General features: G+C 46.2%; 1 protein-coding gene across 1 annotated transcript in view; it reads left to right on the top strand.

The window, feature by feature from the left end:
• The window catches only part of LOC124042645 (CUB and sushi domain-containing protein 1-like), an 842,040-nt gene that overhangs the window by 628,720 nt on the left and 186,855 nt on the right, over positions 1-26,465 (top strand). The window contains 4 exon segments of the mRNA XM_046360721.1: positions 7,149-7,337; positions 11,529-11,706; positions 21,626-21,771; positions 25,748-25,828. Of these exon segments, the coding sequence (XP_046216677.1) occupies positions 7,149-7,337; positions 11,529-11,706; positions 21,626-21,771; positions 25,748-25,828 (594 nt within the window).

Here is a 26,465-nt window from a genome sequence, read left to right as displayed (position 1 = left end):
AAGCTAAAACCCACATGGCAAAATGTGTTAACAAGTAAGAAATGATTTAAACTTTGCTGTAGGCTACTATTTACTAGTTAATTAACAAAAAATAATGTACTATAAAATATGTTCACTCCCCCAGTATGGTAATCAAAACTTACCAGAAAGCACGTAGTCAGTCCTTGGCTCAGACAGTGTAGCAGTGTGGGCTCAATAGCATCTCATTAGTGTGCAAGATCTTGAGAATCAGCTGTACATGTGATGGAAGAATGCACTGTGCATGCAGAGGGTTGCACTTCCATTGAATTGGGGATAGTTTAGCCAAAATTTGCCACAAGACCTAGAATTGCCTTGTCTATACCACAAAAAAAGTTCACTTTTGAATATGAGCAAAATTCCCCAAATTCCAGGGAAATTTCCAGGGAAATTTAGCGGAAAGTTTCCGACCCTATGCAACTCTAATCACGAGTAGATGACTTCTTGCTAAATCATTAGCCTGAAAACGTCTGATAAACTTCAGTTTTCAAGTGAACTATCTCTTTGAGAATACAAAGTATACTATAGATTAAAAGTATCACCATTTTGCAGTCCATCCGCCAAACCAGATGGATTTGACGGATCCCAGGAGAACGCTACCTGCCCGAATGCATATTGCCAACTGTAAAGTTTGGTGGAGGAGTAATAATGGTCTGTGGCTGTTTTTCATGTTTCAATAATAATAATAATAATAATAATAATATATGCTATTTAGCATGACAATGCCATCCAAAGCGACTTACAGTCATGGTGCATACATTCTACGTATGTGATAGGTGGGAAGAACCCAACTGGCCTGCGTTACAAGCGCCATGCTCTACCAACTGAGCTACAGAAGGACCGTTACAGGCTCCTTAGTTCCAGTGAAGGGAAATATTACTGGTACAGCATACAACGACATTCAATTCTATGCTTCCGAATTTGCGACAACAATTCAGGGAAGGCCATTTCCTATTTCAGCATGACAATGCCACCTTGCACAAAGTGAGGTCCATACAGAAATGGTTTGTCGAGATAGGTGTGGAAGAACTTGACTGGCCTGCACAGAGCCCTGACCTCAACCCATCGAACACCTTTGCTCAACACAAAATCACTCTTCCACCACACTAATGCCCTTGCATATAAACTTGAAGCAAGTCCCCTCAGTAATGTTTCAACATCTAGAGGAAAGCTTCCCAGAAGGGTGGAGGCTGTCATAGCAGCAAAGGAGGGACCAACTCCATATTAATGACTTCCCAGAAGAGTGGAGGCTGTCATAGCAGCAAAGGAGGGACCAACTCCATATTAATGACTTCCCAGAAGAGTGGAGGCTGTCATAGCAGCAAAGGGGGACCAACTCCATATTAATGACTTCCCAGAAGAGCGGAGGCTGTTATAGCAGCAAAGGGGGACCAACTCCATATTAATGACTTCCCAGAAGACCGGAGGCTGTCATAGCAGCAAAGGAGGGACCAACTCCATATTAATGCCTATGATTTTTAGTGTTTGATGCTGTCATAGCAGCAAAGGTGTCCACACTACTTTTGGTCAGGCTGTTGTGAACATCTCTCATCTTAATGACTGAAGAGACTCATTCAGTTATAGGAGGGACCAACTGGATATATTTGCATTCATTTTTATTTTTGTCACTCCTTCACAATGATGTCGGTGTTATTACAGGATAAATGCAAAATGCTAGTAGTTTAGGATTTGTTCTTTTGATGAAAGTTTACATAACATCGGTAGTCTTTCATCATAGTGGACTGATCTTGGTCTCTGACAAACCTGATAACTTACTCATAGCTATCTCATGAACCATAGTTATATAATAATAAGCACCAAGACTCTGTAAAACTGCCCCTGGTATAAACCAGTATTTAAACCATGTTAAGAGTTCTCCCTCCCTCTGTCAGCGTCATAAAGGCTGTCTGTATTCATACAATAATCTCCCCCCCTCCTGATTATACCTCCCCCTCCCAACCCAGGAAAACAGAAACCTCCCCTCCTGATTATACCTCCCACCTCCCAACCCAGGAAAACAGAAACCTCCCCTCCTGTCTATACCTCCCACCTCCCAACCCCAGAAAACAGAAACCTCCCCCTCCTGATTATACCTCCCACCTCCCAACCCAGGAAAACAGAAACCTCCCTCTCCTGTCTATACCTCCCACCTTCCAACCCAGGAAAACAGAAACCTCCCCCTCCTGTGTATACCTCCCACCTCCCAACCCAGGAAAACAGAAACCTCCCCCTCCTGTCTATACCTCCCACCTCCCAACCCAGGAAAACAGAAACCTCCCCCTCCTGTCTATACCTCCCGCCTCCCAACCCCAGAAAACAGAAACCTCCCCCTCCTGATTATACCTCCCACCTCCCAACCCAGGAAAACAGAAACCTCCCTCTCCTGTCTATACCTCCCACCTTCCAACCCAGGAAAACAGAAACCTCCCCTCCTGTGTATACCTCCCACCTCCCAACCCAGGAAAACAGAAACCTCCCCCTCCTGATTATACCTCCCACCTCCCAACCCAGGAAAACAGAAACCTCCCCCTCCTGTCTATACCTCCCACCTCCCAACCCAGGAAAACAGAAACCTCCCCTCCTGTCTATACCTCCCACCTCCCAACCCAGGAAAACAGAAACCTCCCCTCCTGATTATACCTCCCACCTCCCAACCCAGGAAAACAGAAACCTCCCCTCCTGTCTATACCTCCCGCCTCCCAACCCCAGAAAACAGAAACCTCCCCTCCTGATTATACCTCCCACCTCCCAACCCAGGAAAACAGAAACCTCCCCTCCTGTCTATACCTCCCACCTCCCAACCCAGGAAAACAGAAACCTCCCCCTCCTGTCTATACCTCCCACCTCCCAACCCAGGAAAACAGAAACCTCCCCCTCCTGTCTATACCTCCCACCTCCCAACCCCAGAAAACAGAAACCTCCCCCTCCTGATTATACCTCCCACCTCCCAACCCAGGAAAACAGAAACCTCCCTCTCCTGATATACCTCCCACCTTCCAACCCAGGAAAACAGAAACCTCCCCCTCCTGTTATACCTCCCACCTCCCAACCCAGGAAAACAGAAACCTCCCCCTCCTGATTATACCTCCCACCTCCCAACCCAGGAAAACAGAAACCTCCCCTCCTGTCTATACCTCCCACCTCCCAACCCAGGAAAACAGAAACCTCCCCTCCTGTCTATACCTCCCACCTCCCAACCCAGGAAAACAGAAACCTCCCCCTCCTGATTATACCTCCCACCTCCCAACCCAGGAAAACAGAAACCTCCCCCTCCTGTCTATACCTCCCACCTCCCAACCCCAGAAAACAGAAACCTCCCCCTCCTGATTATACCTCCCACCTCCCAACCCAGGAAAACAGAAACCTCCCCTCCTGTCTATACCTCCCACCTCCCAACCCAGGAAAACAGAAACCTCCCCTCCTGATTATACCTCCCACCTCCCAACCCAGGAAAACAGAAACCTCCCCCCTGTCTATACCTCCCACCTCCCAACCCAGGAAAACAGAAACCTCCCCCTCCTGTCTATACCTCCCACCTCCCAACCCAGGAAAACAGAAACCTCCCCTCCTGTCTATACCTCCCACCTCCCAACCCAGGAAAACAGAAACCTCCCCTCCTGATTATACCTCCCACCTCCCAACCCAGGAAAACAGAAACCTCCCCCTCCTGATTATACCTCCCACCTCCCAACCCAGGAAAACAGAAACCTCCCCTCCTGATTATACCTCCCACCTCCCAACCCAGGAAAACAGAAACCTCCCCCTCCTGATTATACCTCCCACCTCCCAACCCAGGAAAACAGAAACCTCCCCTCCTGATTATACCTCCCACCTCCCAACCCAGGAAAACAGAAACCTCCCCTCCTGATTATACCTCCCACCTCCCAACCCAGGAAAACAGAAACCTCCCCTCCTGTCTATACCTCCCACCTCCCAACCCAGGAAAACAGAAACCTCCCCCTCCTGTCTATACCTCCCACCTCCCAACCCAGGAAAACAGAAATCTCCCCTCCTGTCTATACCTCCCACCTCCCAACCCAGGAAAACAGAAACCTCCCCTCCTGATTATACCTCCCACCTCCCAACCCAGGAAAACAGAAACCTCCCCTCCTGATTATACCTCCCACCTCCCAACCCAGGAAAACAGAAACCTCCCCTCCTGATTATACCTCCCACCTCCCAACCCAGGAAAACAGAAACCTCCCCCTCCTGATTATACCTCCCACCTCCCAACCCAGGAAAACAGAAACCTCCCCCTCCTGATTATACCTCCCACCTCCCAACCCAGGAAAACAGAAACCTCCCCCTCCTGTCTATACCTCCCACCTCCCAACCCAGGAAAACAGAAAGGGAAAAACCCAACCTTAATCTACAAAGTCACGGCACAAAAGGTGCTCAACTTTATATTGTGATTCAGTGAACGAGCGGCAAATTGAAATCTACTATCTGGCATTTCCATAATTATGTTACATTACCATATAAACCAAGCATTATATTTGGAAATGCCCCCTTTTGCAACGCTTGCATGACTTATCTCTCACAAAGGAGGCTCTGATCCAGAGAAATCCATTTCTTTAGTCATCTTTATATCCAGGGCCTTCAAGGCTGAATGACTACTCCTCTCTCTCTCTCTCTCTCTGTCTCTCTCTCTCTCCCTCTCTCTCTCTCTCTCTCTCTCTCTCTCTCTCTCTCTCTCTCTCTGTCTCTCTCTCTCTCTCTCTCTCTCTCTCTCTCTCTCTCTCTCTCTCTCTCTCTCTCTCTCTCTCTCTCTCTCTCTCTCTCTCTCTCTCTCTCTCTCTCTCTCTGTCTCTCTCTCTCTCTGTTCTCTCTCTCTCTCTCTCTCTCTCTCTCTCTGTCTCTATCTCTCTCTCTCTCTCTCTCTCTCTCTCTCTCTCTCTCTCTCTCTCTCTCTCTCTCTCTCTCTCTCTCTCTCTCTCTCTCTCTCTCTCTCTCTCTCTCTCTCTCTCTCTCTCTCTCTCTCTCTGTCTCTCTCTCTCTCTCTCTCTCTCTCTCTCTCTGTCTCTCTCTCTCTGTCTCTCTCTCTCTCTCTCTGTCTCTCTCTCTGTCTCTCTCTCTCTCTCACGCTTTCTCTCTCTCTCTCTCTCGCTCTCTCACTCTCTCTCACTCTGTTTCTCTTTCTTCTTCTCTCTCTCCCTCTTTCCCTCTCTTTCTAACGAGAAATGATCTGGGAATAATTTGCTCATAGCTCTGATAAAACTACAGAATGATGTTGTTATATTTTTCTTTCTCCGAAAATAAAGTGAGATACGGAGGAAACATCTCAATTGGGTGAAAGCCAGGCCTTTCCTCGACTCCACCGTTATCCTCTCCTCCGTGAGGTCGTGGAGTGTCTTCTCCTCTGTGAGGTCACCGTTATCCTCTCCTCCGTGAGGTCGTGGAGTGTCCTCCTCTGTGAGGTCGATGAGTGTCCTCCTCTCCTCTTTGAGGTCGATGAGTGTCCTCCTCTCCTCTGTGAGGTCGATGAGATTCCTCCTCTCCTCTGTGAGGTCATTGAGCGTCCTCCTCTCCTCTGTGAAGTCTATGAGTGTCCTCCTCTCCTCTGTGATGTCGATGAGTGTCCTCCTCTCCTCTGTAAGGTGGATGAGTGTCCTCCTCTCCTCTGTGAGGTCGTGGAGTGTCCTCCTCTGTGAGGTCGATGAGTGTCCTCCTCTCCTCTGTGAGGTCGGTGAGCGTCCTCCTCTCCTCTGTGAGGTCGATGAGTGTCCTCCTCTCCTCTTTGAGGTCGATGAGTGTCCCCCTCTCCTTTGTGAGGTCGATGAGTGTCCTCCTCTCCTCTTTGAGGTCGATGAGTGTCCTCCTCTCCTCTGTGAGGTCGATGAGATTCCTCCTCTCCTCTGTGAGGTCGATGAGCGTCCTCCTCTCCTCTGTGAAGTCTATGAGTGTCCTCCTCTGTGATGTCGATGAGTGTCCTCCTCTCCTCTGTGAGGTTGATGAGTGTCCTCCTCTCCTCTGTGAAGTCTATGAGTGTCCTCTTCTCCTCTGTGAAGTCTATGAGTATCCTCCTCTGTGAGGTTGATGAGTGTCCTCCTCTGTGAGGTCGATGAGAGTGTCCTCCTCTCCTCTGTGAAGTTGATGAGTATCCTCCTCTGTGAAGTCGATGAGTATCCTCCTCAGTGAGGTTGATGAGTGTCCTCCTCTGTGAGGTCGTGGAGTGTCCTCCTCTGTGAGGTCGTGGAGTGTCCTCCTCTCCCTCATACCATTCTCCCTGCCTCTGTCCATCTCTACCTCATACCATTCACCCTTTCTCTGTCCACCTCTCCCTCATACCGTTCTCCCTTCCTCTGTCCACCTCTCCCTCATACCGTTCTCCCTCATACCGTTCTCCCCCATACCGTTCTCCCTTCCTCTGTCCACCTCTCCCTCATACCGTTCTCCCTTCCTCTGTCCACCTCTCCCTCATACCGTTCTCCCTTCCTCTGTCCACCTCTCCCTCATACCGTTCTCCCTTCCTCTGTCCACCTCTCCCTCATACCGTTCTCCCTTCCTCTGTCCATCTCTCCCTCATACCGTTCTCCCCCATACCGTTCTCCCTCATACCGAGATTGAACAAGCAGGTTTTTAATAGAAACGACATCTACTTAGTTGTGTTCCTCAATATAAAATCTATGACTCATGAAGAACATTCTTCTGTGTCTCTCTCTCCGAACAGAATGCATTTTTCTCAGCTATTTCCTAGTTCTGTATCTATTGGATTAAAACATGAATCATAAGAAAACTGCACACAGACTAGTATAAAAAGACTGCTGGAACAGATTGTTAGGCAGCTTTCATTCTCTTGTTTGACCGTCTTCCTTCCTTCCTTTTTTCTTCCTTCCTTCCTTCCTTCCTTCCTTCCTTCCTTCCTTCCTTCCTTCCTTCCTTCCTTTCTTCCTTCCTTCCTTCCTTCCTTCCTTCCTTTCTTTCTTTCTTTCTTTCTTTCTTTTTTCCTTCCTTCCTTCCTTCCTTCCTTCCTTTCTTTCTTTCTTTCTTTCTTTCTTCCTTCCTTCCTTCCTTCCTTCCTTCCTTCCTTCCTTCCTTCCTTCCTTCCTTCCTTCCTTCCTTCCTTCCTTCCTTCCTTCCTTCCTTCTTTCTTTCTTTTTTCCTTCCTTCCTTCCTTCCTTCCTCCCCAGCCTATGAGCTCAATGAGTGTCTGGACCCAGAGCCGTTCCGTTACGGCGTGGTGGTGGGGGCCGGCTACAACGTGGGCCAGTCCATTTCCTTTGAGTGCCTCCCCGGCTACCAGTTAATGGGACACTCCATCCTGACCTGCGAACACGGGACCACACGCAACTGGGACCGCCCCTTCCCTCGCTGTGAAGGTAACACACTACAGACCCCAACTCTGATTCTCTAGTCCCACCCATACTAACACCTCGTTGGTCCGTAATTTGCTAGCAACACCCATACTAACAAACCGTTGGTCCAACTACTTCCTGTTCCACTTAGAAAACGGACCTAATAAACAACTTAAAGCACCAACATACCCCTCTTCCTAGAAGCATCCATAACACACATACTAACAAACCGTTGGTCCAACTACTTCCTGTTCCACTTAGAAAACGGACCTAATAAACAACTTAAAGCACCAACATACCCCTCTTCCTAGAAGCATCCATAACACACATATCCTGTGTCTAGTCTACTGAGCGGTAGTGTCATCGTCTCTGTGCCTCGGTTCCGGATGAACTCTTATGAATAATTCAAATGAACCCGCATTAACCACCTCCCATTACCGGACTCGAGGTCTTCAGAGGAATCAATACAAACTCCAAGGAGAAAAGGGAACGAAATGGAGAGAAAGGGAACGTATTGCGTCATATAGGGAATAGGTTTCCATTTTGGGACACGACCAAAGTCATGGGAGATAGAGACAAAGTAATGGGTACTCTCTTCTCCGTCTCGCCCTTCACCCACATTCTCTCTGTCAATTATTGAAGAAGGCTGGTAAAATTACAGGCAGGCAGGAGAGGTGACACCCGTGACAGGGGTCCTTGAATGGACGTGTTGGAAGATAGATGGGGTGGAATAACTGAGGAGAGGGAGAGAGAGAGAGAGAGAGAGAGAGAGAGAGAGAGAGAGAGAGAGAGAGAGAGAGAGAGAGACTCCTCGCAGAGTGTGTGGGTGGGTGCGTGTCTTTGTATGCATGTGAGCATATGTGTGTAACGCCTACGTGTGTGATACACCAACCCATCTCCAGCCCTCCTGCGAGGGTCTCTGACTGTGAGTGTAATTGATTTGGCTTTAATACACGATGAGAGGGCATGAGATACAGAAGGAAGAAACACAGATAGAGATAGCGAGGGACAGAGAGAGAGGGTCAGAGAGAGAGAGAGAGAGAGAGAGAGGACAGAGAGAGAGGGTCAGAGAGAGAGAGAGAGAGAGAGAGAGAGAGAGAGAGAGAGAGAGAGAGAGAGAGAGAGAGAGAGAGAGAGAGAGAGAGAGAGGGACAGAGAGAGAGGGACAGAGAGTTTCAAATTGAGCAGTAGCTAACGAAGAGTAAAATACATTGGAAAAAACACAAGACAACTGCAAGACTACTTTGTGTAAACATTTGGTTTGTAAAGGTTTTCTGTAGCATTTTGAATTCAAGAATCCAAACTCTTTAAAAACAAATGTTAGAATTAAATGTCAAATTGTCTTCCTCCCCAACGATCTCACTACTGACCAGAAATACACCTTACCCACACTAATGAATAAACACCATCTATACACCTTACCCACACTAATGAATAAACACCATCTATACACCTTACCCACACTAATGAATAAACACCATCTATACACCTTACCCACACTAATGAATAAACACCATCTATACACCTTACCCACACTAATGAATAAACACCATCTATACACCTTACCCACACTAATGAATAAACACCATCTATACACCTTACCAACACTAATGAATAAACACCATATATACACCTTACCCACACTAATGAATAAACACCATCTATACACCTTACCCACACTAATGAATAAACACCAAAAACAAAGGACATCAAAATCTTTTTTTTTTTTTTACTTTAAAAAATAATTTGATTGGTCTATTCTTCAGAGTTCGGTGGTCAGGTGTATGACTTAATAAAATATATGTACACAGAAAACAAGTTGAGCAATAAATATCAAAAACCAAAGAACTTATTTATTGTCGCAATGTCGAGGTGTGAGACAAGGCTGCAGTTTGAGTCCAAATCTTTTCAATATTTATATCAATGAATTAGCAGACATGTTGGACCATTCTGCAGCCCCAGAACTCACACTTTTTAACACAGAGGTACAATACCTGCTATATGCTGATGACTTGGTACTTCTATCACCAACTAAAGAAGGTCTTCAACAGAACGCTAAGGCGGCAGCACCGTTAAGGCGGCGGCACCGTTAAGGCGAGGCACACTTAATAAGGATTTTCTTTACTCTCATCAGACTGAAACTGTAATTCTGTTAGTTAAAGGGAAGGATGTACTACTGTAATTCTGTTAGCTAAGGGGAAGGATGTACTACTGTAATTATGTTAACTAAGGGGAAGGATGTACTACTGTAATTCTGTTAACTAAGGGGAAGGATGTACTACTGTAATTCTGTTAACTAAGGGGAAGGATGTACTACTGTAATTATGTTAGCTAAGGGGAAGGATGTACTACTGTAATTCTGTTAACTAAGGGGAAGGATGTACTACTGTAATTCTGTTAACTAAGGGGAAGGATGTACTACTGTAATTCTGTTAGCTAAGGGGAAGGATGTACTAATGTAATTCTGTTAGCTAAGGGGAAGGATGTACTACTGTAATTATGTTAACTAAGGGGAAGGATGTACTACTGTAATTATGTTAGCTAAGGGGAAGGATGTACTACTGTAATTCTGTTAACTAAGGGGAAGGATGTACTACTGTAATTCTGTTAACTAAGGGGAAGGATGTACTACTGTAATTCTGTTAACTAAGGGGAAGGATGTACTACTGTAATTCTGTTAACTAAGGGGAAGGATGTACTACTGTAATTCTGTTAACTAAGGGGAAGGATGTACTACTGTAATTCTGTTAACTAAGGGGAAGGATGTACTACTGTAATTCTGTTAACTAAGGGGAAGGATGTACTACTGTAATTCTGTTAACTAAGGGGAAGGATGTACTACTGTAATTCTGTTAACTAAGGGGAAGGATGTACTACTGTAATTCTGTTAACTAAGGGGAAGGATGTACTACTGTAATTCTGTTAACTAAGGGGAAGGATGTACTACTGTAATTCTGTTAGCTAAGGGGAAGGAGGTACTACTCTGATTATATTCATCTATTGCACTCAGGGGAGTGAGTGAGTGTGTTTGTGTGTGTCTGTGTTGTTTGTTTTGTGTGTGTGTGTGTATCTGTGTGTGTGTGTGTTGGTTGTTGTATGTTTGTGTGTATGTGTCTGTGTGTGTCTGTGTGTGTGTGTGTGTGTGTGTGTGTGTGTGTGTGTGTGTGTGTGTGTGTGTGTGTGTGTGTGTGTGTGTGTGTGTGTGTGTGTGTGTGTGTGTGTGTGTGTGTGTGTGTGTGTGTGTCAGTACCAAGCAGAGACTAAGAATCTCAGGAGATATGTCCTGTGGCTCTGAGCATCAGAGATGAGAGGTAGGAGGAGGGGGGTTGAGGGGTCCAGTGGGGTCAGAGTTGAGGGTTAGGAGGAGGAGTCTGTTCTTACATGGTTGTCCCATTGTCACACAACTAGTGTCCTCTACTGCCCAGCAACACTACTACCCCCTAACACACACACACACACACACACACACACACACACACACACACACACACACACACACACACACACACACACACACACACACACACACACACACACACACACACACACACACACACACACACACACACACCTCTCCAGTGCTTCCCTCCCTCCCACCCTCCATCCATCTGTCCCCAGACCCTTGTAAAATCCTCCTCACCCCTCCATCCCTCCCTCCCTAGACCCTTGTTTCCTCCACCCCTCCATCCCTCCTTCCCTCCCCAGCCCCACGTGGCGTCCTCTGGGACGGGGTTATGGCCTTATCTTCCTGGAACACTCCAAACCAGGCCTTGCTCGCTAACAGGCTTTCTGGGTAATCTTCTGCTCTGACAACCGTTTCAGCACCTCAGAGAAAGAGAGAGGGAGATTCCTCTGGTTTTATTCTTGGGTCTGTTGTGTTTAATATCTGTTCTCTATCCTCCTCTCTCTCTCCTTCTCTCCTTCTCTCTCTCTCTGTCTCTCTCTCTGTCTCTCTCTCTGTCTCTCTGTCTCTCTCTCTGTCTCTCTCTCTGTCTCTCTCTCTGTCTCTCTCTGTCTCTCTCTCTGTCTCTCTCTCTGTCTCTCTCTGTCTCTCTCCTTCTCTCTCTCTCTCTCTCTCTCTGTCTCTCTCTCTCTCTCTCTCTCTCTCTCTCTCTCTCTCTCTCTCTCTCTCTCTCTCTCTCTGTCTCTCTCTTCTCTCTCTCTCTCTCTCTCTCCACCCCTATCATCCCACCTCTCTCTCCCCCATCTCCCCAGTGCCTTGTGGGGGTAACATCAAGTCAGACAACGGAACTATCTTCTCTCCTGGTTATCCGGAGGAGTACCCCAGCTCTGCTGACTGTACCTGGCTGATCACCGTAGCAACAGGCCTGGGTGTCAGACTCAACTTTACCCTACTGCAGGTCCATGGGCCACATGACTTCATCACTGTCTGGTGAGTATTTATATATATAAATATTAACCTTTATTTAACCAAGAAAAGTCAGAAGTCATTAGGAAACAGTCAGACATACAACAGAAGCACACAGATAATCTGTGGGCATAACTGTGCATCCAGATTCATAAAGATAATATAATATTTAAGTTCTGTACATCTATGGCTATCTCTCAAATGGCACCCTATTCCCTATGTAGTGCACTACATTAGACCAGAACCCTATGGAACCCTATCCCCTATGTAGTGCACTACTAAATACCAGAGCCCTATGGCACCCTATTCCCTATGTAGTGCACTACTTTATACCAGAGCCCTATGGCACCCTATTCCCTATGTAGTGCACTACTTTATACCAGAGCCCTATGGCACCCTATTCCCTATGTAGTGCACTACTTTATACCAGAGCCCTATGGCACCCTATTCCCTATGTAGTGCACTACTTTAGACCAGAGCCCTATGGCACCCTATTTCCTATATATATATATACATATATATATATAAAATATATCCCTATATAGTGCACTACTTTTGTCCATACATAATTGTGCCGACAGAGATGGTCGCCTTGTTTCAGGTCCTTAAGAAACTATTCAGTCATTTTTTTTTCCATTTATTATTTCTTATATTGTTAGCCAGGAAAAAGTGTACAGCCGAGAAGAACTACTGGACATTACCAGTAGTTTAATAATTTACATTTACCAACATTATGGGGCGGCAGCGTAGCCTAGTGGTTAGAGCGTTGGACTAGTAACCGGAAGGTTGCGAGTTCAAACCCCCGAGCTGACAAGGTACAAATCTGTTGTTCTGCCCCTGAACAGGCAGTTAACCCACTGTTCCCAGGCCATCATTGAAAATAAGAATATGTTCTTAACTGACTTGCCTGGTTAAATAAAGGTAAAATTAAATTACCAACATCACGACCAGGAATACGGCTTTCCAGAAGCGGATCCTTTGTTCAGATCTCAACCCAAAACAACGGAGATGCTGCAGGAGGGGCAGACGGAGCGGCCTACTTGTCAGACTCAGAAGACGAGCACACCATCCACCCGAGCATATTACTCGCCAATGTCCAATGTCCAATCTCTAGACAACAAGGTGGATGAAATTAGGGCACGAGTTGCCTTCCAGAGAGATTTCAGAGATTGTAATTTTCCCTGTTTCACGGAAACATGCCTCACTCAGGATATGTTATCGGAGTCGGTACAGCCACCTGGTTTCTTCATGCATCACGCCGACAGAAAATAAAGATCTCCCTGGTAAGAAGAGGGGTGGGGGTGTATGCCTTATGATTAACAACTCATGGTGTAATCATAACAACAACAAAGCTGGAACCGAGAGACTGAAAAACAGCTTCTATCTCAAGGCCATCAGACTGGTAAACAGCCACCACTAACATTGAGTGGCTGCTGCCAACATACAGACTCAAATCTCTGGCCACATTAATACATTTAATAAATAGATTTAATGAACATTTCGCTTTAATAATATATAATATAATAATATAATAATATAATATAATAATAATATAATATAATGTCTACATACCCTACATTACTCATCTCATATGTATATACTGTACTCTATATCATCTACTGCCTCTTTATGTAATACATGTATCACTAGCCACTTTAACTATGCCACTTTATATAATGTTTACATACCCTACATTACTCATCTCATATGTATATTTACATTTACATTTAAGTCATTTAGCAGACGCTCTTATCCAGAGCGACTTACAAATTGGTGCATTCACCTTATGACATCCAGTGGGACAGTCACTTAACAATAGTGCATCTAAAACTACTGTACTCTATATCATCTACTGCCTCTTTATGTAATACATGTATCACTAGCCACTTTAAATTATGCCACTTTGTTTACATACCCTGCATTATTCATCTCATATGTATATACTGTATTCTATACCATCTACTGCATCTTGCCTATGCCGCACGGCCATCAATCCATCCATATATTTATATGTACATATTCTTATTCCACCCCTTTACACTTGTGTGTATAATAGTGGTTGTGAATTTGTTAGATTGCATGTTAGACATTACTGTCGGAACTAGAAGCAAAATAATTTACCTGCAATCGCAATAACATCTGCTAACCATGTGTATGTGACCAATACGATTTGATTTGATTTGATATGGTCTGATCAACAGTAGTGCACTATATAGGGAATAGTGTGGACTTTGGGATGCTGCCTACTGAGACTGATTTCTCCTGGTTTAACCTTGGAGGGCAGCTTGACTTTGTTGTCTTTGAGGTATAAACAAGTTACATAACATACAGTTCATTTGTTTATTGTTGACGTTGTTGTTGCCCTTGTGCTGAATTGTGTTATTGTGAAAATGTGCTACTTGTGAGTCTGTCTCTTGAATTGGATCAAGGCCTACACAATATATCCTGCCTTTCTCAAAGGATATTGTAAGGAAAGTGGATCATGTATGTCTTTGTCCATAGAACCCTGCGTTTGTCAGTCACAACTGGACAAGATACTAGATGCCCTTTTCTCTCTCTCTCTCTCTCTCTCTCTCTCTCTCTCTCTCTCTCTCTCTCTCTCTCTCTCTCTCTCTCTCTCTCTCTCTCTCATATAATCAGAATGCAGGCTAGGGATAGGATTTAACCTGCGTGATGTTGCCAGTGTCCCTCCATGTCTCCTCTGTGACTTCCCTCCATGTCTCCTCTGTGACTTCCCTTCCCTCCATGTCTCCTCTGTGACTTCCCTCCATGTCTCCTCTGTGACTTCCCTCCATGTCTCCTCTGTGACTTCCCTCCCCTCCATGTCCCCTCTGTGACTTCCCTCCATGTCTCCTCTGTGACTTCCCTCCATGTCCCTCTGTGACTTCCCTCCATGTCTCCTCTGTGACTTCCCTCCATGTCCCCTCTGTGACTTCTAGAAATATTTCATCCCACTTAACCCTCTCGCTGTCCTCGGGTCATTTTTGACCCGACACCACAGCAGTGAAAACAATCACCTCCATGATATTATGCAACTTGAAATTTGATGACTTGTCCTAGACTGACCCTAATATTACAAAAGTGAAATGTTTCCTTTATTCACGTATCGAAACACATACGAAAAACAACAGATACTAATATTGTCATGGGTACGTATCCGGGCATGTCCAGACATGTGCTCTTGTCCAAGCTGATGAAGACATGATTGTGCTCTTGTCCAAGGTGATGAAGACATGATTGTGGTCTTGTCCAAGGTGATGAAGACATGATTGTGGTCTTGTCCAAGGTGATGAAGACATGATTGTGCTCTTGTCCAAGGTGATGAAGACATGATTGTGGTCTTGTCCAAGGTGATGAAGACATGATTGTGCGTTTCGCTGCTGAACAGGTTCCAGAACAGATTTTTTCACATGTCCAGCAAGACTACTCTGATTCTGAAGAGGAAGTGGAGGATGTGTCAGAAGATAAAGATGGGGAGGAATACAGCCCAGAGCATGAGAGGTCATCCTCAGAAGAGGAAGTGGAGGATGTTTCAGAAGATAAAGATGGGGAGGAATACAGCCCAGAGCATGAGAGGTCATCCTCAGATAAAGATGGGGAGGAATACAGCCCAGAGCATGAGAGGTCATCCTCAGATAAAGATGGGGAGGAATACAGCCCAGAGCATGAGAGGTCATCCTCAGATAAAGATGGGGAGGAATACAGCCCAGAGCATGAGAGGTCATCCTCAGATAAAGATGGGGAGGAATACAGCCCAGAGCATAAGAGGTCATCCTCAGATAAAGATGGGGAGGAATACAGCCCAGAGCATGAGAGGTCATCCTCAGATAAAGATGGGGAGGAATACAGCCCAGAGCATGAGAGGTCATCCTCAGAAGAGGAAGTGGAGGATGTTTCAGAAGATAAAGATGGGGAGGAATACAGCCCAGAGCATGAGAGGTCATCCTCAGAAGAGGAAGTGGAGGATGTTTCAGAAGATAAAGATGGGGAGGAATACAGCCCAGAGCATGAGAGGTCATCCTCAGAACAGGAAGTGGAGGATGTGTCAGAAGATAAAGATGGGGAGGAATACAGCCCAGAGCATGAGAGGTCATCCTCAGATAAAGATGGGGAGGAATACAGCCCAGAGCATGAGAGGTCATCCTCAGATAAAGATGGGGAGGAATACAGCCCAGAGCATGAGAGGTCATCCTCAGATAAAGATGGGGAGGAATACAGCCCAGAGCATGAGAGGTCATCCTCAGATAAAGATGGGGAGGAATACAGCCCAGAGCATGAGAGGTCATCCTCAGATAAAGATGGGGAGGAATACAGCCCAGAGCATGAGAGGTCATCCTCAGATAAAGATGGGGAGGAATACAGCCCAGAGCATGAGAGGTCATCCTCAGATAAAGATGGGGAGGAATACAGCCCAGAGCATGAGAGGTCATCCTCAGATAAAGATGGGGAGGAATACAGCCCAGAGCATGAGAGGTCATCCTCAGATAAAGATGGGGAGGAATTACAGCCCAGAGCATGAGAGGTCATCCTCAGAAGAGGAAGTGGAGGATGTGTCAGAAGATAAAGATGGGGAGGAATACAGCCCAGAGCATGAGAGGTCATCCTCAGATAAAGATGGGGAGGAATACAGCCCAGAGCATGAGAGGTCATCCTCAGATAAAGATGGGGAGGAATACAGCCCAGAGCATGAGAGGTCATCCTCAGATAAAGATGGGGAGGAATACAGCCCAGAGCATGAGAGGTCATCCTCAGATAAAGATGGGGAGGAATACAGCCCAGAGCATGAGAGGTCATCCTCAGATAAAGATGGGGAGGAATACAGCCCAGAGCATGAGAGGTCATCCTCAGATAAAGATGGGGAGGAATACAGCCCAGAGCATGAGAGGTCATCCTCAGATAAAGATGGGGAGGAATACAGCCCAGAGCATGAGAGGTCATCCTCAGATAAAGATGGGGAGGAATACAGCCCAGAGCATGAGAGGTCATCCTCAGATAAAGATGGGGAGGAATACAGCCCAGAGCATGAGAGGTTATCCTCAGAAGAGGAAGTGGAGGATGTGTCAGAAGATAAAGATGGGGAGGAATTACAGCCCAGAGCATGAAATCCTCAGATAAAGATGGGGAGGAATACAGCCCAGAGCATGAGAGGTCATCCTCAGATAAAGATGGGGAGGAATACAGCCCAGAGCATGAGAGGTTATCCTCAGAAGAGGAAGTGGAGGATGTGTCAGAAGATAAAGATGGGGAGGAATACAGCCCAGAGCATGAGAGGTCATCCTCAGAAGAGGAAGTGGAGGATGTGTCAGAAGATAAAGATGGGGAGGAATTACAGCCCAGAGCATGAGAGGTCATCCTCAGATAAAGATGGGGAGGAATACAGCCCAGAGCATGAGAGGTCATCCTCAGATAAAGATGGGGAGGAATACAGCCCAGAGCATGAGAGGTCATCCTCAGATAAAGATGGGGAGGAATACAGCCCAGAACATAAGAGGTCATCCTCAGAAGAGGAAGTGGAGGATGTGTCAGAAGATAAAGATGGGGAGGAATACAGCCCAGAGCATGAGAGGTCATCCTCAGATAAAGATGGGGAGGAATACAGCCCAGAGCATGAGAGGTCATCCTCAGATAAAGATGGGGAGGAATACAGCCCAGAGCATGAGAGGTCATCCTCAGATAAAGATGGGGAGGAATACAGCCCAGAGCATGAGAGGTCATCCTCAGATAAAGATGGGGAGGAATACAGCCCAGAGCATGAGAGGTCATCCTCAGATAAAGATGGGGAGGAATACAGCCCAGAGCATGAGAGGTCATCCTCAGATAAAGATGGGGAGGAATACAGCCCAGAGCATGAGAGGTTATCCTCAGATAAAGATGGGGAGGAATACAGCCCAGAGCATGAGAGGTCATCATCAGATAAAGATGGGGAGGAATACAGCCCAGAGCATGAGAGGTCATCCTCAGATAAAGATGGGGAGGAATACAGCCCAGAGCATGAGAGGTCATCCTCAGATAAAGATGGGGAGGAATACAGCCCAGAGCATGAGAGGTCATCCTCAGATAAAGATGGGGAGGAATACAGCCCAGAGCATGAGAGGTTATCCTCAGATAAAGATGGGGAGGAAATCCCTCAACCTGAAAGCTCTCCTGTCAAAAATGGCCAAATCAAATGGTCCTCGGTGGCATATCACTACCAGGGAAGGATGGCAGAACATAAGGTCACGGAGATGACCCCAGGACCCACAACGTATACCGTTTCCCATGCCCATGACATGACCTCAACATTCTACCTGTTCATCACACCGGCAATAGAAAAAATCATCCTGTACATGACAAATCTGGAGGGGTTTTCGAAAATCTGGAAACAGCTGGAAAGGGATGAGACTGTCCTCCATGCCTTCCTTAGGGCTGCTAATCTCAGCAGGTGTATACAGGTCCCGAGGCAAGGCTACAGCTAGTCTATGGGATGTCGAGAGTGGAAGGGCGATTTTCCGTGGCACCATGCCACTTAAACTCTTTCACACTTACTCAAGACTGCTACGATTTGATGACCGTGAGAAGGCCTGCAAGACATGCGACAGGCAAACTGGCAGCCAAAAGAGATGTCTGGGACAAGTGAGGGTATAACGGCTGCTATACTTCTACAATCCAGGGCCTAACGTGACAATGGATGAGCCACTGGTTATATATATATATAATAAAAGTGATTTTCACCACTGACTTCTGTGACTGTTTCTGTGTGAAACCGATACTAATAATCACCGATGATGCTAATCTCTTCTTGCCAAAAGGTCGTTGTCCTTTCCGGCAGTATATGCCCAGCAGGCCAGCAAAATATGGGATCAAGTCATGGGTGGTCTGTGACGCCAAATCCAGCTACGCTTGGAAGATGCAAGTCTACACCGGGAAGCCGACCAATGGAGGCCCGGAGAGAAGAACCAGGGGATACGGGTTGTGCTTGAGGTGAAGGAGGGACTTGAGGTCACGTGACTTCACTTCTTATGAACTTGGACGGCAGCTCCTGAACATCACCATGGTGGGCACAGTTCGAAAGAACAAGTCTGAGCTCCCACCTGCACTGCTTGCGTCAAAGGAAAGAGAGGTCTTCTCATCAAAGTTTGCCTTCACCACCACTCTAGTTTCCTTCCTCCCAAAGAAAAACAAGAATGTGTTACTTCATACTGCACACAGAGGCTGAAATTAGCCATCGCCAGGACAGGAAGCCAGCAATGATCCTAGACTACAACTGCAACGAAGGAGGTGTGGACAACCTAGATAAGGTGATTGGAACGTACAGCTGCAGAATGATGACTGTCCGCTGGCCCCTGGTCATCTTCCTTCCACAACATCATTGATGTTTCCTCCTACAATGCCTTTGTGATATGGAGAGAGACCAGCCCTAGCTGCATGCCTTGTAAGCCCAACAAGAGGAGGGTGTTCCTGGAGCTGCTGGGAAAGGCACTTGTAACTCCATTCATAGAAAGAAGGGAGCGTCTCCCCCGCACAGATGCATCTGCAGCAGTTGTGAAAGCTGTTCAGAGGGCTAGATCTCATCATCAACCTGAGGCGCCACTAGCCACTGCCCCAGCCACTGCCCCAGCCACTGCCCCAGCCACTGCCCCAGCCCCAGCCAATGGCCCCAGCCACTGCCCCAGCCACTGCCCCAGCCACTGCCCCAGCCACTGCCCTAGCCACTGCCCCAGCCACTGCCCTAGCCACTGCCCCAGCCACTGCCCCAGCCACTGCCCCAGCCACTGCCCCAGCCACTGCCCCAGCCACTGCCCCAGCCACTGCCCCAGCCACTGCCCCAGCCACTGCCCCAGCCCCAGCCACTGCCCTAGCCACTGCCCCAGCCACTGCCCCAGCCACTGCCCCAGCCACTGCCCCAGCCACTGCCCCAGCCACTGCCCTAGCCACTGCCCCAGCCACTGCCCCAGCCACTGCCCCAGCCACTGCCCCAGCCACTGCCCCAGCCACTGCCCCAGCCACTGCCCCAGCCACTGCCCCAGCTGGGGCAAGTAAGAGGAAGAGGTGTCAGATCTGCCCACCAAAGAAGGACTCCAAAACACATAATGTGTGATATATATCTGCAAAGGCTGTGCACATGCATACTGTCACACATGTGCTCATTGGGGGTTTAGTCAAGGCCAGTTTGACCCGGAGCACACGGGTGTATTATGAGGACAATTTAACCCATCCATCATTGTTGCTTTGACAAAGTCTGAAGCTGATGCTGTATTATAATATTTATTATGAATCTTTCATATCCGTTTGTCCCTCATTGAAGGACAATCCTTTTAAGTGCCCGGACTCTGGTTTCAACATGGTGAAACTGTTATATTTGAATAAATAAAAACTCAATTCAAAACAAATCTAGTGTCTTGTGGTGGAAAAACTGAGTGGGTCGAGCATCACATCCCTGTTACCCTGCTATCATGTTACCCTGTTACGATGTCACCCTGCTACCCTGTTACCATGTTACCCTGTTACCATGTTACCATGTTACCCTGTTACCATGTTACCATGTTACCCTGTTACCCTGTTACCATGTTACCCTTCTACCATGTTACCATGTTACCCTGTTACCCTGCTACCATGTTACCATGTTACCATGTTACCATGCTACCCTGCTACCATGTTACCCTGTTACCCTGCTACCATGTTACCCTGCTACCATGTTACCATGTTACCATGTTACCATGCTACCATGTTACCCTGTTACCCTGCTACCATGTTACACTGTTACCCTGTTACCCTGCTACCATGTTAACCTGCTACCATGCTACCCTGCTACCATGTTGCCATGTTACCATGTTACCCTGCTACCATGTTACCCTGCAACCATGTTACCATGTTACCATGTTACCATGCTACCATGTTACCATGCAACCATGTTACCATGTTACCCTGCTACCATGTTACCCTGCAAACATGTTACCATGTTAACCTGCTACCATGTTAACCTGCAACCATGCTAACCATGTTACCATGTTACCATGTTACCATGTTACCATGTTACCATGTTACCATGTTACCCTGTTACCATGTTACCATGTTACCCTGTTACCCTGCTAACATGTTACCATGTTAACCTGCTACCATGTTACCCTGCAACCATGTTACCATGTTACCCAACCATGTTAACCATGTTACCCTGTTACCCTGCCATGTTACCATGTTACCCTGTTACCCTGTTACCATGTTACCATGTTACCATGTTACCATGTTACCCTGCTACCATGTTACCCTGTTACCCTGTTACCATGTTACCATGTTACTGACTTAAGATGTGATTGTCAACTCTGTTATGGTCTCCCCTAGTGATAATAGTATTTTTTATTTTACTTTGATTGTAAAACATGTTTTTTAAATTCAGTTGAACATGTGCTCTTTATAGCAGAGTGTTACAATTAGGTGAAAAATCAACCATTTTTCTTGACCAAGTTCTCAAAAGTAACCAAATCGGTGGACCAACCGTCACATCTCAACCAGTTACTGTGCCAGTATCTGCCGCTGAGCGACTGATTGGGTTTGTGACGGCGGTAGACTTGATTGGCTATAGCACTGTGATACGTCCCAAAATGGCACCCTCACATGGTGCACTACTTTAGACCAGGGCCCATAGGGTAGTAGTGCACTATGTAGGGGATAGGGTGCTATTTGGGACTAACCCTGTGAATTAGCTATCTTTCGCCTGGTGTAATCTTGGATGGACACACACACACACACACACACACACACACACACACACACACACACACACACACACACACACACACACACACACACACACACACACACACACACACACACACACACACACACACACACACATTGACAGCTAAAGGTATCAGAGCTGAATGGCTGACGAGGAATCTGGTCGTCTGATATACCACGCCACCAACGACCCCTTTTAAACTCTGACCCCTCACCTGTCACCCTTCAGGGACGGCCCCCAGGAGACAGCCAGGAAGCTAGGTGTGTTTACGGATGGTGAGCCCAACGAACCCGCAAGCAGCACGTCCAATCAGATCCTAGTTCGTTTCCGTAGCAACACTGAGAAAGGTGGATTGTTCCGAATCAACTATCAAGGTATGTAGAGTATCTCTCTCACTCTCTGTCACTCATTTCTCTTTGATTTGAAGGGCTTTATTGGCATGTGAAACATTTGTTAACAAGTTTCAAAGCAAGTGAAGTAGCTTATTCTTTATTTATTTTATTTAACCTTTATTTAACCAGGTAGGTCAGTTGAGAACACCTTTATTTAACCAGGTAGGTCAGTTGAGAACACCTTTATTTAACCAGGTAGGTCAGTTGAGAACACCTTTATTTAACCAGGTAGGTCAGTTGAGATCACCTTTATTTTACCAGGTAGGTCATTTGAGAACACCTTTATTTAACCAGGTAGGCTAGCTGAGAACACCTTTATTTAACCAGGTAGGCCAGTTGAGAACACCTTTATTTAACCAGGTAGGCCAGTTGAGAACACCTTTATTTAACCAGGTAGGTCAGTTGAGAACACCTTTATTTAACCAGGTAGGCCAGTTGAGAACACCTTTATTTAACCAGGTAGGTCAGTTGAGAACACCTTTATTTAACCAGGTAGGCCAGTTGAGAACACCTTTATTTAACCAGGTAGGCCAGTTGAGAACACCTTTATTTAACCAGGTAGGTCAGTTGAGAACACCTTTATTTAACCAGGTAGGCTAGTTGAGAACACCTTTATTTAACCAGGTAGGCTAGCTGAGAACACCTTTATTTAACCAGGTAGGCTAGTTGAGAACACCTTTATTTAACCAGGTAGGCCAGTTGAGAACACCTTTATTTAACCAGGTAGGGTCAGTTGAGAACACCTTTATTTAACCAGGTAGGGTAGTTGAGAACACCTTTATTTAACCAGGTAGGCTAGCTGAGAACACCTTTATTTAACCAGGTAGGCCAGTTGAGAACAAGTTCTTATTTACAACTGTGACCTGGCCAAGATGAAGCAAAGCAGTTTGCCACATAAAACAACACAGAGTTACACATGGAGTAAACAAACATACAGTCAATAATACAGTAGAACAAAAAGAAAGTCTATAAACAGTGTGTGCAAATGGCGTGAGGAGGTAAGGCAATAAATAGGCCGTAGTAGCGAAATAATTACAATTTAGCAGATTAACACTGGAATGATGAGCAGGTGATGATGTGCAAGTAGAAATATTGGTGTGCAAAAGAGCAGAAAGTAAATAAAAACAATATGGGCTATGAGGTAGGTAGATTGGGTGGGCGATTTACAGATGGGCTATCAAATCAAATCAAATCAAATGTATTTATATAGCCCTTCGTACATCAGCTGATATCTCAAAGTGCTGTACAGAAACCCAGCCTAAAACCCCAAACAGCAAGCAATGCAGGTGTAGAAGCACGGTGGCTAGGAAAAACTCCCTAGAAAGGCCAAAACCTAGGAAGAAACCTAGAGAGGAACCAGGCTATGAGGGGTGGCTATGAGGGGTGGCCAGTCCTCCACCCGGCTGCTGAATAATAATAAGGCAGAACAGTTGAAACTGGAGCAGCAGCACGGCCAGGTGGACTGGGGACAGCAAGGAGTCATCATGTCAGGTAGTCCTGAGGCATGGGCTCAGGTCAGTTGAAACTGGAGCTATGAGGTAGGTAGTGATGGAAATATAAGTCTCCAGCTTCAGCGATTTTTGCAATTTGTTCCAGTCATTGGCAGCAGAGAACTGGAAGGAAAGGCGGCCAAAGGGGGTGCTGGATTGCTGGAGAGCGTGCTACGGGTTGGTGTTGTTATCGTGACCAGTGAGCTGAGATAAGGCGGAGCTTTACCTAGCATAGACTTATAGATGAACTGGAGCCAGTGGGTTTGGAGATGAATATGTAGCGAGGGCCAGCCAACTAGAGCATACAGGTTGCAGTGGTGGGTAGTATATGCGGCTTTGGTGACAAAACGGACGGCACTGTGATAGACTATATCTAGTTTGCTGAGTAGAGTATTGGAAGCTATTTTGTAAATGACATTGCCGAAGTCAAGGATTGGTAGGACGGTCAGTTTTACGAGGGTATGTTTGGCAGCATGAGTGAAGGAGGCTTTGTTGTGAAATAGGAAGCCGATTCTAGATTTAATTTTAGGATTGGGGATGTTTAATATCTGGAAGGAGAGTTTAAATTCTAGCCAGACACCTAAGTACTTGTAGTTGTCCACATATTCTAAGTCAGAACTGCCCAGAGTAGTGATGCAAGTCGGGAGGGCAGGTGCGAGCAGTGAACAGGTTGAAAAGCATGCATTTGGTTTTACTAGCGTTTAAGAGCAGTTGGAGGCCACGGAAAGAGTGTTGTATGGCATAGAAGCTCGTTTGGAGGTTCATTTAACAAAGAAGGGCCGGAAGTATACAGAATGGTGTCGTCTGCGTAGAGGTGGATCAGAGACTCACCAGCAGCAAGAGCAACATCATTGATATATACAGAGGAAAGAGTCGGCCCGAGAATTGAACCCTGTGGTACCCCCATAGAGACTACCCATAGAGGTCCGGACAACAGACCCTCCAATTTGACACACAGACCTCTGTCTGAGAAGTAATTGGTGAACCAGGTGAGGCAGTCATTTGAGAAACCAAGGCTGTTGAGTCTGCCGATAACAATATGGGTATTGACAGAGTCGAAAGTCTTGGCCATGTCGATGAAGACGGCTGCACAGTATTGTCTTTTATTGATGGCAGGTATGATATTGTTTAGTACCTTGAGCATGGCTAAGGTGCACCCGTGACCAGCTCGGAAACCAGATTGCATAGCGGAAAAGTTTCATTGCGATTCAAAATGGTCAGTGATCTGTTTATTAACATGGCTTTCGAAGACTTTAGACAGGCAGGGCAGGTTGGATATAGGTCTGTAACAGTTTGGGTCTAGAGTGTCACCCCCTTTGTAGAGGGGGATGACCGCGGCAGCTTTACAATCTTTAGGGGTCTCGGACAATACGAAAGAGAGATTGAACAGGCTGGTAATAGGGGTTGAGGATCATTTTACAAAGAGAGGGTCCAGACTGTCTAGCCCAGCTGATTTGTACGGGTCCAGGTTTTGCAACTATTTCAGAACATCTGCTATCTGGATTTGGGTGAAGGGAAAGCTGGGGAGGCTTGGGCAAGTTGCTGCGGGGGGTGCAGAGCTGTTGGCCGGGGTTGGGATAGCCAGGAGGAAAGCCATAGATAAATGCTCATTGAAATTCTCAATTATCGTGGATTTATCGGTGGTGACAGTGTTACCTAGCCTCAGTGCAGTTGGCAGCTTGGAGGAGGTGCTCTTATTCTCCATGGACTTTACAAAAAAAGTTTGAAAAAGCTGGCCTTTGCTTTCCTGACTGACTGTGTGTTTTGGTTCCTGACTTCCCTGAACAGTTGCATATCGCGGGGGCTATTCGATGCTAATACAGAACACCACAGGATGTTTTTGTGCTGGTCGAGGGCAGTCAGGTCTGGAGTGAACCAAGGGCTATATCTGTTCTTAGTTCTACATTTTTTGAAAGGAGAATGCATATTTAAGATGTTGAGGAAATTACTTTTAAAGAGCGACCAGGCATCCTCTACTGACGGGATGAGGTCAATATACTTCCAGGATTCCCGGGCCAGGGCGATTAGAAAGGCCTGCTCACTGATGTGTTTTAGGGAACTTTTGAGAGTGATGAGGGGTGGTCGTTTGACTGCGGCTCCGTGGCGGATACAGGCAATGAGGCAGTGATCGCTGAGATCCTGGTTGAAGACTGCAGAGGTGTATATGGAGGGCAAGGTGCCTGTGTTTACAGATTTAGGGTTGTACCTGGTGGGTTCCTTGATGCAATGAGGTAGTATTTGGATCACTGAGATCTTGATTGAAAACAGCAGGAACAGAAACAGGTTTATTTCGAGGGCAAGTTGGTCAGGATAAAATACAACAAAAAAAAACATTTCACTCACAAAATTAAGACATTTCAAATGTCATAGTAAGTGTTGTAATTAAGTCCCAAAGGGAATTTAAATTATCATAAATATGGGTTGTATTTACAATAGTGTTTGTTCTTTCTCTCTCTCTATCTCTCTAGCATACACACTCCAGTTCTGCCTGCCTCCCCCTATTATACCCAATGCTGACATCTTAATGGCCAGCAAGGAATTTAAAATTGGTAAGTCAACATGCATACACACACACACACACACACACACACACACACACACACACACACACACACACACACACACACACACACACACACACACACACACACACACACACACACACACACACACACACACACACACACACACACACACACACACACACACACACACAGCGTTGAGGAGAAGCGGCTCCTCCATAGCAAGGACTACACATTCAATTGAGCCATGGCTGATTCACTGCCAAACTACAGTACCCAGAGGGCCATGGGTGAACAGGAAATTAATCATGTTGACCCAAACAGAGCACGAGGAGATTATGTTGCATTTGAAATGATAGATCACATTTAGGATGCATCCCAAATGAAACCCTATTCCCTATATAGTACACTACTTTAGACCAGAGACCTATGAAACCCTATTCCCTATATAGTACACTACTTTAGACCAGAGACCTATGGAACCCTATTCCCTATATATAGTGCACTACTTTAGACCAGAGCCCTATGGCACCCTATTCCCTATATAGTACACTACTTTAGACTAGAGCCCTATGTAGACATTGAGAGAGACAGATACAAGATGGTTTCACATGATGGATTTGGGATGTTTCTCCTTTTCAGTTTGTGTGGATGAAATAATGAA

The sequence above is a fragment of the Oncorhynchus gorbuscha genome, linkage group LG09, assembly GCF_021184085.1.
Source record: "Oncorhynchus gorbuscha isolate QuinsamMale2020 ecotype Even-year linkage group LG09, OgorEven_v1.0, whole genome shotgun sequence".
Classification (NCBI taxonomy): domain Eukaryota; kingdom Metazoa; phylum Chordata; class Actinopteri; order Salmoniformes; family Salmonidae; genus Oncorhynchus; species Oncorhynchus gorbuscha.
Note: the sequence above shows the minus strand (reverse complement) of the source record. Positions and strands in the feature narration are given on the sequence as shown.